Source organism: Leptopilina boulardi, unplaced genomic scaffold, assembly GCF_019393585.1.
Source record: "Leptopilina boulardi isolate dan_hultmark-lab unplaced genomic scaffold, ZJU_Lbou_2.1 LbouV2_40, whole genome shotgun sequence".
NCBI classification, from domain to species: domain Eukaryota; kingdom Metazoa; phylum Arthropoda; class Insecta; order Hymenoptera; family Figitidae; genus Leptopilina; species Leptopilina boulardi.
In genome coordinates, this window is record NW_026137974.1 from 1,333,073 (window position 1) to 1,348,424 (window position 15,352).

The 15,352-nt window shown below is 23.7% G+C and overlaps 4 protein-coding genes across 4 annotated transcripts; all 4 read left to right on the plus strand.

The window, feature by feature from the left end:
* The first annotated feature begins 166 nt into the window (after positions 1-166).
* On the plus strand, positions 167-2,268 carry LOC127289225 (leucine-rich repeat-containing protein 15-like). The gene is made up of 2 exons (XM_051317032.1): positions 167-260; positions 922-2,268. Exons 1-2 carry the CDS (start codon positions 183-185, stop codon positions 2,227-2,229), a joined length of 1,386 nt encoding a protein of 461 aa, XP_051172989.1. The 5' UTR covers positions 167-182; the 3' UTR covers positions 2,230-2,268.
* Positions 2,269-3,587: 1,319 nt separating this feature from the next.
* LOC127289222 (slit homolog 3 protein-like) lies at positions 3,588-7,406 on the plus strand. Its single transcript, XM_051317029.1, has 2 exons — positions 3,588-3,776; positions 5,653-7,406. The coding sequence occupies exon 2, from the start codon at positions 5,655-5,657 to the stop codon at positions 7,086-7,088; it is 1,434 nt and encodes a 477-aa protein (XP_051172986.1). The 5' UTR covers positions 3,588-3,776; positions 5,653-5,654; the 3' UTR covers positions 7,089-7,406.
* A 269-nt stretch (positions 7,407-7,675) lies between these two features.
* Positions 7,676-13,893, plus strand: LOC127289212 (chaoptin-like). The gene is made up of 4 exons (XM_051317012.1): positions 7,676-9,320; positions 10,051-10,346; positions 11,040-11,356; positions 12,456-13,893. Exons 1-4 carry the CDS (start codon positions 8,011-8,013, stop codon positions 13,851-13,853), a joined length of 3,321 nt encoding a protein of 1,106 aa, XP_051172969.1. The 5' UTR covers positions 7,676-8,010; the 3' UTR covers positions 13,854-13,893.
* LOC127289224 (P-granule-associated novel protein 1-like) lies at positions 9,332-12,211 on the plus strand. Its single transcript, XM_051317031.1, has 2 exons — positions 9,332-9,696; positions 9,795-12,211. The coding sequence occupies exon 2, from the start codon at positions 9,986-9,988 to the stop codon at positions 11,384-11,386; it is 1,401 nt and encodes a 466-aa protein (XP_051172988.1). The 5' UTR covers positions 9,332-9,696; positions 9,795-9,985; the 3' UTR covers positions 11,387-12,211.
* Positions 13,894-15,352: the final 1,459 nt, after the last annotated feature.

The following is a 15,352-nucleotide window of genomic DNA, read 5'->3' on the forward strand; positions in this document are numbered from 1 at the left end:
ATGTAAATTTGCTTTAAGAAAAATAATTATTTTTTCAACTAATTAATTATTAATTGCAAAAAAATACATTTTTTCCTCTCCCGAAACAAAAAGAAAAAATAATTTTACTGTTTTTATTGAAAAAAAAAATTTTATTAATTATTTATAATATTTTTTTTAATATTTACAGATAATAAAAAAAAATGTTGGATATTTTTACCAAACTTGTGATTCTCAGTTTTTTCGTTATATTTTCTGAATGTAACAATGTGGCGAATGTGGTAATGATTTTTTATTATATAATATTTTCAATTTTAATTAATTTTTGTATTTTATATTATGTTAAATTCATGCTTGTCCGATATCTACTTTACCGACTGATAGTGAATCAAGTTTAAAAAAAATACAAAAATTACCAACACAAAAGTCTACTATACCGACTGATGATAAAACAGTATTTTGAAAATGAAAATATAAAAAATTACCGACATAGAAATCAACCTTACCGACTGATGGTACAACTGCTTTAAAAAATGAAAATATAAAAATTACCAGCACAGAAATCTACCTTACCGACTGATTGTAAATTTTTATTTGAAATTTTACCAACTATTTCAAAACTGTCTTACTATCAGTCGGTAAATTAAATTTCTTTGTCGGTAATTTTTTATAATTTCATTTTTAAAACTGTTTTACCATCAATCGGCAAGGTAGATTTCTGCGTCGGTAATTTTTTATAATTTCATTTTTAAAACTGTTTTACCATCAATCGGCAAGGTAGATTTCTATGTCGGTAATTTTTTATATGTTCATTTTTCAAAAAACTTTATATTCACTCGGTAATGTAGATTCCTATGTTGGTAATTGTTTTGTCGTGCGCACAGTATTTTTAATACTTCTCAAAAAAAATCAAGATTTTCTAATAAAAATTTTTTTTTTCAGATAAAGAAAAATTCTCTTCAAATTCCAACTGGACAATGTGATAAAATGGAAAAAAATGTCACACTAAAATTATCAAATACAAATTCAAAAAAACTCATCGACTCCTTTATGGACAGTTTATTTATCAATTGTCTTAATCTCGAATCAAATGAAATAACAGAAATTTCACCGGGTGCTTTTAAAAAATTACCAAATCTTTTTTTATTAAATTTAGCCAATAATTCCCTACCGACGACAAATTTAATTTCATTTGACTCTCATCCAAAACTAAGAACACTAATTGGTGATCAAAATTTAATTGATAAAAAAAATTCCACCTTAAGAATAAAATCAAAATTTTCCAATTTACAACATTTTTATTCACGACAAAATGGAATTGCCACATTATCCCTAGATATTGGGGAAAAATTACCAAATTTAACACACCTCTATCTCAATGATAATTTAATTAAGGAAATTAATATTTTCCCACCAAAATTAACGCATCTTTGGTTATCAAATAATTATTTTAAAAAGTTTAATGTAACGCAATTAAAAATAATTGAATTTCTTCAATTAGAGGGAAATCAAATAAAAATAATTTGTAATTCATATTGTCATGAATTTTCACTTTCACTTGCAATGGTAAAAAATTTACAAACTTTAATATTATCTCACAATGAAATAAATGACATCGAACCAGATTCATTTGATGATACAATAAATCTTTTAAATTTAGATCTTTCACACAATAAATTACAAATAATACGTAAAGGATGTTTTAATTTTCTCAAAAATTTACAAAATTTATCATTAAATAATAATTTTTTACAAAAATTACCCAATTTTTCAACGCTACAAAATTTAAGACAATTAAATATTAGTGATAATAAAATTGAAAAAATTGAAATGAATGAATTTAAAAATTTCCCCTATCTCAAACAATTGTCATTAAGTGGAAATTTATTGAAAACAATTGAAATGAATTCCTTTGAAAATTTAATGGCTCTTGAAAATTTAGATTTATCAATGAACAAACTTCAACATTTGCCAATAAATTGGTTGACGGGAGTTGAAAATCTTGAAACTTTAGATTTAAGGGGAAATTGTTTTCAAAACTTTGCAAGTTTATCACTTGACTATATGGAATCATTGAAATTGATTTTTCTTCAAAATAATCCTCTATTATTTATGAATACAAAAATAATGGCTAATTTTCCAAAAAGTGTAACTATATATCTTAAAAATGATAATAATATCAATTGTTTTTTTAATAATACAAAAAGTCATCAATTGAGTGGAAAAATTCCTTCTGTGCTAAAAATTTGATTAAATTAGAATTTAAATTTTTTCTACACTCTCTTTCTTTCAAAAAAAGAGGGTAAAAAAAATAAAATCGAAGGGAAAAGTGAAAATTAATTTTGTTATTTTTAATTATGAAAATAAATGATAATTAAAATAATGCGTTTTTAAGATAGGAAGCTAAGAAAAAATTTATAGGTTATGTTTATGATTGTTTTGAAATTTTTACTAAAAGTTCCATTTTTATTTTTAGTTCCATTTTTTCCATATATGTGAAATCAGAATCAATTTTTATTTTTAATTTAATGATAAATAAAGTAGCAATTTATTCTTTTTGTGTATTTTTACTCCAAAACTATCATGAACATAGCCTATAATTTTTCTGCTTCTTAGGTCCATTTCCCTCTAAATTATAATAAACATAACCTATCCATTTTTGTTTCTTAGATAAAATTTTTTCGAAATTATAAACATAACCTATTTTCACTCCAAACTATCATAAACCTAACCTATAATTTTTTGCTTTTTAGGTCCCTTCCTCTAAACTACCATAAACCTAACCTAACCTAACCTAACCTAACCTAACCTAACCTAACCTAACCTAACCTAACCTAACCTAACCTAACCTAACCTAACCTAACCTAACCTAACCTAACCTAACCTAACCTAACCTAACCTAACCTAAAATAACCTAACCTAAAATAAATAAATAAATAATCAACAATTAAATTAATATTTATATTTTCAAAAATAGTAATTTTTATCATTTTTTTCGATATTTTTTAATTTTAAACAAAATTTTTATACAATAGCAGAAAAATAATAATAAATTTATGAATAACTGGAGTAAATGTTATTTATCTCTCTCTCTCTCTGTGTTTTTTTAGTTCATTATTTGCAACAAAATTACACAACGAACATTGAATGCTGAGACCTTGGTAAAGACTTTGTAGGGCACGAGAATCTCATACACAAGTCCATGACATTACCAAATGTAAAATACACTATTAACTGATTCATTCAGTTGATTATTTCAAAGAATCTTTTTTACTATATAACAAAATTAATTTTCTTTAATTTAAATTTATTTTCCTTCTGCATTTTTGTTTCTTGGGTACTTTTCTTTTTTTATTATTTTCTATATTTTATATACAAATAAAAATACAAAATTTAAAAAAATATATAAATAAAAAAATGTATTTTATTTTTATACTTTTTAGGTTTATTTATTGAACAAAAAAATTTTATCAGATTAAAATTATTATTTTCTTGTACAATGAAAAAAAAAAAAATTCTTTTTGATAGGCTTTGCAATTGCAAAAAAAAAATTATCTAATCAATACAACATCAGAAGTGCATACTGCTAAAGAGCAAATCCTAATGAGTTTCGAAACTAGAGAGATAATAATTCACGAGTACAACGTCAATTGCTTAGACGACATTGGGAGTTTCAAATGATTTAAGAAAAAAAAAAAAAAACCCAGTCTATTGATCACACTATAAAAGCAAAGTGGGAATTAGATTTGTCACACAACTCGCTAAAGTTTCATGTGAAAATTACTTCTAAAATTTAAGTAAGTTGTTTTTTTTTAAATTACAACTTTTCAAATCATCGATTTTCATGTTATATAAATTAATAAAAATAAAAAAAAGTTTTGCTTTTTTTTACATTCACATTATTTTTGGAGGTTTCAAAAATTTTGTTGATTTTTATATTTAATTGTTTTTCAAAATTTTTTAACTATTTTTGACATTTCACATTTTTTAGCAAAATTTTATTTTAATTTCATGAAAAAATTCATTTAAATTAAAAATTGATAGTAAGAAAAAATTTTATTTTAATTTAAAGTGGAAACATTGAATTAGAAAATTTCAAATATTCATAAATAATAATTTATTATCTTCACTATTTTGTTTTTTTTTCTTAATTTTCGTTTTTTATTTTTTAAATTTCTTTTAAAACACTTTAAAAATGTTTCCCTCTATTTTTGAAAGTTAAAACCTTTTTTTTAAATTTCAATTGATAAACAAACTTTATCGATAATTATTTGCAGCAAAAAAAAAAAAATTTACCAACCAAGGATAATGTGAAAACTTTTTTTAAAAAAAAATTAAATTCTAAAAATTTAACATAAAATTTTTCTACTCAATTTCAAAAACCAAATGTAAATTTAATTTATTTAATGTTAATTTTAATGTTGGGCTTTTTATATTATTATTATTATTATTATAAATAATTATTATTGTTAAATTTTTTCGAAATAACATTTCGACAAATGATAAGAAAAATTATTTTAGTAAAAACATTTACCATGAAATGATTCTTTAAATCCATATCGAATAATGTAGAAATCTGCTTGGAATTTGTTACCTGGAAATTAAAAAAAAAAAAATTTGGTACTAGATTTAAATTAAATAATAAGATTTTGAAAATTTAATATTAGGAAATTTTTTTTCAAATTCAAAAATTAACCAACGATCAAAATACAAAAAAATTGTATAATTTTTGAAAAATAATAACTTAATTTTTATAAAGAAAATTATTTTTATTTATAATATATATTACAAGAACTATTAAAAATAAAAAAATAACAATAGACCAAAATAATGTTAATTTAAAAAAGAATAACTAAATTTTGTTTATTATTACTTTTATTTTATTTTAAAATTCTCATTTTTTAAACTACTTAATTGCAAATAATAGATATTCTTTTAATAATTAATAATTATAATAATAACAATAACAATAATAATTGGTAAGTAATAATAATTATTTATTTAATAATTATAATAATTATAATTATAATAATTATAATTATTAGGTAATGATAATTATTTATTCAATAATTATGATTAGTAATTATTCATTGAATTATTTTAAAAATAATTATTAAAAAATTTGACTTTATTTTGTGATCTAATTTTGAATTTACAATAATTATGAAATTTATGAAAATAGAAAATTAGAAACATTCAAAATAATTATTAAATAAATTAAAAATTACCTGTTAATTTAATTCGAAATTATCAGTTAAATAAATTAAAAATTATTTGCGAAATTAATTATTTTTTAATTGCACCGTAATTGAATAAAAAATTTTTATATAGAATCAGACTAAACTTATGCCTACCAACGCCCAAGTTGAGAACAGTGCGCGCGCAGTGCGTAAAGAGTGGGGAGAGGCGTGCGAATGCCAATCACAATCGTTACCCCCACTCTGCACGTGCTGCGCGCGCACTGTTCTCAACTACCTGTCTCACTCTCTCTCCGAAAGAACTCCACGAGTCAAAATAACTTCTCTATTCCCTTATTTCTCAATTAAATTCGCAATTAAATTCTCAATTAATTTTTTAATTAAATTCTCAATTAATTTCTCAATTAATTTATCAATTATTTAAATTAAATAAATAAAAAAAAAATTAATTTTCTTCCCCTTTTTTCACCTACAGGAATGGTACAAATTACCCAACTTCTAATCATCGTTATATTACAACTATTTCTCATCAATGGACATCATATTTCACAAGTTTCCTTTCCATTGGTGGGACTCTATCATTCAATTGACTTAAGATCACGATCCGATGACAATCCTATTCTACCAACCGGAAGTTGTCAAGATTTCAAGAAAAAAGATCTCACACTCTTTCTACCACGTGTAAATATTCACACACTCTATCGAGGTATCGTCAGCAGTTATGATGTCTCCTGTCTAAGTTTCCGTGACAATCACATTGATCGCATTGAATCCGGAACATTTAACACAATTTCAAATCTCATCTATTTGGATTTATCCAAAAATCGTATACCAATTTGTGATCTTCTCACATTTAACAGTGACAATTATAAATTACGAACATTAATTCTTGACGAGAATCAAGTACCAATTGATGACTATGGTCGTGATATTATTCATAGTGATTGTTTTCCAAATGTTGATAGTTTATATTTAAGAAAAAATTGGCTAAGAAGTTTACAATTTTCCCTACGTCATGCATTTCCAACACTTCGTCATTTATATCTATCGGATAATTATATTGAAAATGAAAATTTTGTACGAAATGTTCCAAATTGTTTGACCTATGTTTATTTGGAGAGAAATCGTATTAAAAGTTTTGGTGGTGAAATTATGGATAATGTGGAATTTCTCTTCTTGGATGATAATAAATTAAGATCAATTTGTCGTGGACATTGTTTGGCAGACAGAGCACTTCGTCTTAATAATGCAAGACGATTGAAATTCCTCTCATTGACACACAATGAAATTGTACGAATTGATTCAGATGCATTTGATGATGCCTGTGATTTAATGACATTAAATTTAGCAAACAATCACATTGATATAATTAAAGCGGAAACATTTTTAAATCTTCGTAATCTAAAGGAATTGGATTTAACTGGTAATCGTTTGACAAAAGTGCCAAATTTAAGTAGAAATACACAATTATTAACCATTTCATTGGGATACAATCAAATTGAATTCATTCAAACTGGAACATTTAGAGATTTAAGATTATTGAAGAAAATTATTTTATCTAACAATCGAATATGTCGAATTGAAACCGATTCGTTTATTGAATTACCACGTCTTGAGGAATTGGATCTTTCTTATAATAATTTGGAACGTTTAAATAGATTTTGGTGGAGGCAGCAGGATAGTTTGAAAAATCTCGACGTTCGTGGAAATCATTTTACAAGTTTTGCTGATTTATGTCTCGATAGTGCCTATCATTTATCGGTTGTTTATTTGCAAAAAAATCCAATGATCAGCGTTAGTTGTATGCAAAATCTTTCACCTGATATTGTGATACATGTGATTAGTGAATGTAGGGCAATGAAAGGAAGATGCTATGAACAATGCATAGCTGGGGAAAATTTGATATGGTAGAATATTTTCTAAATATTTATTGTACATTGAAGAAAATTTTTAATTCTTATCTGTAATTCTTAATTTTTTTGATTAATTTTTAGTTTAGAATTTTAGGTCAAAAATTAATTATACAGAATTAAGTGAAAGTATTTAATATACAGAATAAATAATTACCAAAATGTTAGAATGAAATTTTTGATATTTAGAATTTGGTTTGTTGGTAAAATCTGTAATCTGTATTGTTATGAAAAAAATTATTGTATTTACGAATGTAATTCATCCGGCATAATTAATTTTAGATGTAAATAGTATTAATTAAAAGATTTGAGAAATATTTATACCATTTTTTTTAGTGCAACAGATTCCGTAACTTCGAAATTCTAAAACATTTTCTTTATCCGTTTCTTAATTAGATGTGATTTTTTACTTCCTCTGCTATTTTTTTATTTGAACTAACAAAAGTATCTTAAATTTAATTTGTGTAAACCAGATCTAAATTAATTAATTCAAATCGAAAATTAAGCAATTTAACATCCAAAATCAGAATCTGACCTGGCCTTACGTTTTTTTTTATCTAAAAAACAAATTCCAATTATGAAAACAAAAATTTTGACCTATTTCCAAACAATAGTAAACTAAAATCAAAATTTCCGGCATACGCAATTTGCCTTGATAATAACCCTAAAGTCTTATCGAGGTCACAACGATAACAAAGTTCAAAGTGTATCGTCTTTTCAACTTCCCTCGTGTATCTTGGAACTTGAACCATTTCAACGCCAGTTCTATTTACATCTTCAAGTGTACAACATTTCTGTAAACAAATTTCCTTTTTTGTACTTAAAAAAGTAAAAAAAAAAAAAAAAAGTTTCTCATTACCCAGTACTTCCGCATTGTTATATAAATTAACAGTACTCGTCACTTTTTTTTTTTCATTACCATAATGAATTTTATTGATAAATTACTAAAAATTATCATCAGTTTCTGCATTTATGAAATTTGTTCTTCACAATTAGAAAAAGAAAAGGAACTTTTAAATCGTTTTAATCCATTCAAATTATGTAAAAACAATATTCAAGGACTAATACCATCAAATGTAACAATTGAAAAACTCAGTGAAAAATTATTCCACAATCTCAATATGGATTGTCTTGATCTTAAAGCACGTGGAATAAATGAAATTACATCAGGATTTTTTAATAAATTTCCCCATCTTCAAGTGGTGAATTTAGAAAATAATCAATTAAATGTTAATTCATTTTTTGATAATCAAGAATTATTGAATGTTAGAATTTTAAATTTAAACGATAACAAAAGAACTGATTCTCTAAAAATAATAAAGGGATATTATCCAAAATTAAATGATCTTCATTTACGAAATTTAAGTTTGAAAAATTTGGATTTATCCCTTATGACAAATTTAAATAATTTAATTCTCTCGGGAAATGATTTATCACAAGGTACATTAAAAATTTATAAAACAGTGAATAGCTTAATTCTCGATGATAATAAATTAAAGAAACTTGAACCAATTCGTCTTTATGATAACAATAATAATAATAATATAACAACACTTGAAATTGAACAAAAACTACGTATATTGAGTCTTAATAAAAATATTTTTGAAAAAATTGGTTGCAGTGAAAAATCACAATCATTATGTTTGGATAAATTAAAAAATTTAAATATATTATTTTTAAGTGATAATAATATTTTTGAAATTGAATCAAATGCATTTAATGATAATGGAAATCTAATATTATTGGATCTCTCTGAAAATTATTTGGAAAAATTAAATGAAAATTCATTGAGTACTAGTTTAGTGATTTTAAATTTGGGTAGTAATCCATTGACAAATGTACCAAAACTTTGTCGTTTAATAAATTTGGAAATATTGATACTTGATCATACGAGAATATTGAGAATTGTTGACAATGATTTTTGTGAATTGAAAAAATTGAAAAAATTATGGTTAAGAGATGTGGGAATTGAAAAATTATCAGAAAATTCTTTTGGTAATTTAATTGCATTAGAGGAATTACATCTTGATGATAATAAATTGAGTACACTTCAAGGATGGCAAATGCCATTTAGTTTACGTGCTCTTCATCTTGGGGGAAATTCATTTAAGATACTTGCCGATGCTACGAGAATTGGTACTGCTTTTCTTGAATATTTAGATCTCAGGAGAAATCAAATAAATGATTCTGATGTTCGTTCTTTTAACATTTCTAAATTGCACATTGATTTTTGATTGTATTTTTCAAACATTGTAACAATAATTTTATTACTTTTTTTTTTTAGCTTTTAAAGATAATTTTAAAATAATATTTTTGTTTATTTCAAATTCAGTATCTTAAATGAAATATAAGTTTTAGTCGTAGTTAAAAATTTGATAACAAAGTTCACATCAGTCAATTTCATATCGTCAAATTTCTGTTGAATTTTAATTTAGAGTCAAGAGAGTTTTACAAGCAAGATCAATTTTTTATTCTCCATACGTTGTCTTAAATAATTATCCATTTAATTTTAATGAAAAACAAAGAAAAATTTAGACAGTGTTAGATGAACAAAAATCAGAAGCAAGGCAAAGGGGATCATGATAATTTTGCCAATTTTTGAAGATGAGGTTTGTTTAATAAAAATTTCTTTTATTTTTCTAATAATCTTTAAATTCTGTAAAAATAAATTTTGAACAATTTGAATAAATTTGTGATTCATTTACAGATAACAGAATTCTAACAACAATCAAATTATGAAAATCTACAACAGTTAAAATTGGAATAATTGCAGCAGTTTTTAAATATCTACAACAGACAGAATCTGAAAATTTCCCAACAACTAAAATCTGAATAACTACAATAATCAAAATCTGCAAATTTGCAACAATTAAAATCTGAAAATCTGCAAAACAAAAAATGGATTTTCTCTTACAACTATTTGGATTGGTTATAATTACCCTGTGCTTTGATTTTGGTGAAAGTTTTCAAACAAATCCACTTGGAAATGATCAACAACTAACAGAAGAACTTCGTTCATTAGTTGGAGATTCAGTATTTGGTTATGATAAATTATTACTGACATGGTGTCAAAAACAACATCCTGACAATGTTTCATTAGATCTTTCAGGATTGGAATTAAAAAGACTGTCAGACAATGTTATTTCCAGTCATCACGTCATTTGCTTAGATTTGCAAAACAATAAATTTCAATATAGGATACTATTTCAACTCTTTTATAATCAGCGAAATCTTGAGTATCTTAATTTGGCCAAAACAGGTATAAACCTACAATCTTGGCTATTTTCTGCATCACATTCAAAAATTAAAACTTTAATTTTCGACAGTGTAAACAATTATGACTTCGGTAGAGAGAGAAAATATTTACTTCATTTTCGTTTTCCAAATTTAGAAAATCTTTCGATAAAAAACTTAAATCCTAAATTTACTAAGAATCCATATTTTTTCGCTATGGATTTAAGATCAACAAAATTAACACACTTATTTTTGTCAGACAATAATATTCATGAATTAAATAATACGTCTTTTAAAAGAATCCCCTCAACATTGACACATTTATTTTTAGAAAGATGTAATCTTAATTCATATACAGCATCAAAAAATTATACATTATCTTTAATATCTCTATCAATGGATGGTAATAATTTTTCATGTTCAAATGATGGTTGTTTAAATTTTGAAAATCATCCAAAATTAAAATATTTATCATTAGCAAATTGTGAAATAATTTCACTTTCAAATAATACATTTTTATCAAATTTAAAACTTATTTATTTGGATTTATCAGGAAATCAAATTCAACAATTATCAGAAAGGATATTTCTCAAAACACCAGTACTAGAATCATTAAATTTAAATGACAATAAACTTCAAAAAATACCAAATTTTCATAGTTTGGTAAATTTAAAGAAATTATATGTCAAAAATAATCAAATAACAAATTTGAATAAAGATTCATTTAGTAGTAGTTTAGAAAATTTACAAATTTTATCATTGAGTACAAATAATATTGATTCTATTGATAGTAATACTTTTGATAATTTGTTGAGTTTAATTGTACTTGATCTTTCTGGTAATCAAATAAGTAATTTAGAATATCGTTCAACATTCAATTTGCAATATTTGATTTTAACAAATAATACAATTTCATCGATGGATAATATACAATTGGGAAATAATACAACATTAGAATATTTGGTTCTTGTGAATAATCCATTAATGAGTATAACGCCTAAAATGCTTCAATTTTTGCCTGATGATACGACAATTGTATTGAAAGAAAAATCGACTGTGTCATAATAAAAGAAAACATTTATCTCTATCTCTAAATATATTTTTTTTTTAAAAAAACAACTATTCCTTGTTAAATTAGAGATAGTTGTATAAAAAATAATTTACGAAAGGCAGAAAAATTTACCTATAATAATTATTTTTTTCATGATTTTGTTGGCATCTGTTTAATGCACAGTGGTGCAAAATCAATATTCTTCTATCCTTACTGTAAAGATCATAATTTTAATGCAAATTGCACCAATTTTTTTGTAATTACAAAAATTTTTATTACCAAACAAACAGAAATATTTTTTATTGTGCTATAACTATTTATTATTCCTAAAATAATATAAATGTAAAACAATATAAATATAATCATTTTAATTAAGATTAGATACATCAAATTCTCTTTGTACGTTAATAATTTTATTACTTTTTTTATCAGTTAGAGATTTTTTTAAAAATTCCTTTTAATGATTAATTGAAATAAATTTTTTTTTTATTTCAACTTCAGTTTATTGTATCTCTAATAAATGAAGTTTTATTCGAAGATAATAAATAAAAATTTGATAATAAAGTTCACATGAGTCGATTTCATATCGCCAAATTTTCTTTTGAAGTAATTTTAGTTTGAGTCAACAGAGTCTTACAAGCAAGACCAATTTTTTATTCTCCATATGTTTTCTAAATAATTTTCCATTTGCATTTTGAAATAATGAAACAAAAAAAAAGTTAAATAAAAAAATTAATTACTTAATTATAACAAAAAGCAAAGATAAATTTAGAAAGTGTTAAGTGAACAATACTCAAAAGCAAGGCAAACGTGACAATTTTGCTACTTTTGAATATGAGGTTTGTTTTATAAAAAATTTCTTGTATAATAATTTTTAAAACATTATAAAATTTTTAAATTCTGCAAAAATAAATGCCTTTCATTTAAGCTATGTGAATAAATTTTTAATTCATTTACAGATAAAATACTGCTAACCAAACAACAATTAAAATCGGAATATCTACTACAGTTAAAATCTGAAAACCTACAACAATCAAAATCTGCAAATTTGCAACAATTAAAATCTGAAAATCTGCAAAACAAAAAATGGGTTTTCTCTTACAATTATTTGGATTGGTTATAATTACCCTGTGCTTTGATTTTGGTGAAAGTTTTCAAACAAATCCACTTGGAAATGATCAACAACTAACAGAAGAACTTCAATCATTAGTTGGTGATGCAGTATTTGGTTACGATGAATTATCACTGACATGGTGTCAAAAACAACATCCTGACAATGTTTCATTGGATCTTTCAGAATTAGGAATAAGAAATCTTCCGAAAAATTTTATTTCCAGTCAACACGTCACTTGCTTAGATTTGCAAAACAATGAATTTGAAAATAGGACAGAATTTAACATCTTTAAGAAACAGCCAAACCTTGAGTACTTGAATTTAGCCAAAACAAATGTAAACCTACAATATTTGCTATATGATGCTTCACATCCAAAAATTAAAACTTTAGTTTTAGATAGAGCAAGTAATTATAGGTTCAATGAGAATGAAAAGGTACTTCATCTTCGTTTTCCCAATTTAGAAAATCTTTCTTTACAACAATTAAATTATCACAATAGTTACAATCCGCATTTATCCTATATCGATTTTAGTTCAACAAAATTAACTCACTTATTTTTGTCAAACAATAATATTCCTAAATTAAATGATCAGTTTTTTGAAAAATTCCCCTCAACATTGACACATTTATTTTTAGAAAGATGTAATCTCAATTCATATTCATCATCAATAAATCAAACAGCATCTATAATATCTCTATCAATGGATGGTAATAAATTTTCATGTTCAAATGGTGGTTGTTTAGATTTTGAAAATCATCCAGAATTAAAATGTTTATCATTGGCAAATTGTAAAATAATTTCACTTTCACACAATACATTTTTATCAAATTTAAAACTTATTCATTTGGATTTATCAGGAAATCAAATTCAACAATTATCAGAAAGGACATTTCTCAAAACACCAGCACTAGAATCATTAAATTTAAATGACAATCAACTTTGGAAAATACCAAATCTTCATAGTTTGATTAATTTGAAAAATTTATATGTTAAAAATAATCAAATAACAAATTTAGATAAAGATTCATTTAGTAGTTTAGAAAATTTACAAATTTTATCATTGAGTACAAATAATATTGATTCTATTGATAGTAATACTTTTGATAATTTGTTGAGTTTAATTGTACTTGATCTTTCTGGTAATCAAATAAGTAATTTAGAATATCGTTCAACGTTCAATTTGCAATATTTGATTTTAACAAATAATACAATTTCATCGATGGATAATATACAATTGGGAAATAATACAACATTAGAATATTTGGTTCTTGTGAATAATCCATTAATGAGTATAACACCTAAAATGTTTCAATTTTTGCCTGATGATACGACAATTGTATTGAAAGAAAAATCGACTGTGTCATAATAAAAGAAAACATTTATCTCTATCTCTAAATATATTTTTTTTTAAAAAACAACTATTCCTTGTTAAATTAGAGATAGTTGTATAAAAAATAATTTACGAAAGGCAGAAAAATTTATAATAATAATCATTTTTTTCATGATTTTGTTGGCATCTGTTTAATGCACAGTGGTGCAAAATCAATATTCTTCTATCCTTACTGTAAAGATCATAATTTTAATTTAATGCAAATTACACCAATTTTTTTGTAATTACAAAAAGTTTTTTTTACCAAACAAACAGAAATATTTTTTATTGTGCTATAACTATTTACTATATTCCTAAAATAATATAAATGTAAAACAATATATAAAAATAAATAAATGACATAAAATTCTCTTTGTACGGTAATAATTTTATTACTTTTTTTTATCAGTTAGATATTTTTTTAAAAATTCCTTTTAAAGATTAATTGAAATAAATTTGTTTTTATTTCAACTTCAGTTTATTATATCTCTAATAAATAAAGTTTTATTCGAAAATAATAAATAAAAATTTGATAGCAAAGTTCACATAAGTCAATTTCATATCGCCAAATTTTCTTTTGAAGTAATTTTAGTTTGAGTCAACAGAGTCTTACAAGCAAGACCAATTTTTTATTCTCCATATGTTTTCTAAATAATTTTCCATTTGCATTTTGGAATAATAAAACAAAAAAAAAGTTAAATAAAAATAAACAGATATTGAAATAAATATATATTATTAAAGTTTTTTAATTTTTAATTACTTAATTATAACAAAAAGCAAAGAGGCTACACACATACGCATAATGTAATGGCTAAGCCGAATGACGTTCGGAATTGATCGGGCGGGCTCGTGTATCTTTGCGTGAATTAGTGAAACAAACTGAAAACGAACCGTGCGGGCCTCATCCAATGTTTTGACTTTTTTTCAGATAAAGTATATGAGCCGGTTTTTGAAACAATTCACTAACCGACAATATTTTTAAGGTTAAATTTAGAAATTTTAATTTAAATTAGTAATTAAAATACAATTTTAATTTATTATTTAAATTTCATTTTAAATTTTTATAAAATTTAGAATTCTAAATGTTCTCTCTTCGAATGCATATAGTTGAATAAGTACGAAATTCGTTTTCAATAAATCTTATCATAATTATTATAAATTTTTAATTAAAAAATGTTTTTCTTAAACGTATGGGTGATTTCACGTGAGATTTCAGTCGACCCTTTAATTTCAGCCAAATATAATTTTTTCGTGTTCTGTAGTGAAAAAAAGATACTTTCTTTATGCAAATTTTCGAGTTATAAATTTTCAAAATTTCAGTTTTGTAAATGTTGACAAAAAACTGGATTTTTTCAATTTTTGCCAAGAGAAGAAAAGTTCCAGTTTATCTTTTACTTTTCAATAATGTTAACGAAATTTTTTTTTCATTTTTTATTAAAAAATAAAAAAATTAAGTTTTTTTAAATTGGAATATGATTTTAAAAAAAATTTTAAAC

Excerpts from the sequence above, each read along its gene's own strand:
- LOC127289225 (XM_051317032.1), top strand. The coding sequence starts at position 183 with ATGTTGGATATTTTTACCAAACTTGTGATTCTCAGTTTTTTCGTTATA. Across the intron at positions 261-921 it reads GTAACAATGTGGCGAATGTG|ATAAAGAAAAATTCTCTTCA; the intron begins GTAATGATTTTT and ends TTTTTTTTTCAG.
- LOC127289222 (XM_051317029.1), top strand. The coding sequence starts at position 5,655 with ATGGTACAAATTACCCAACTTCTAATCATCGTTATATTACAACTATTT.
- LOC127289212 (XM_051317012.1), top strand. The coding sequence starts at position 8,011 with ATGAATTTTATTGATAAATTACTAAAAATTATCATCAGTTTCTGCATT. Across the intron at positions 10,347-11,039 it reads TCTTAATTTGGCCAAAACAG|ATTCATTTAGTAGTAGTTTA; the intron begins GTATAAACCTAC and ends ATTTGAATAAAG. Across the intron at positions 11,357-12,455 it reads TGCCTGATGATACGACAATT|AAAATGGGTTTTCTCTTACA; the intron begins GTATTGAAAGAA and ends TCTGCAAAACAA.
- LOC127289224 (XM_051317031.1), top strand. The coding sequence starts at position 9,986 with ATGGATTTTCTCTTACAACTATTTGGATTGGTTATAATTACCCTGTGC.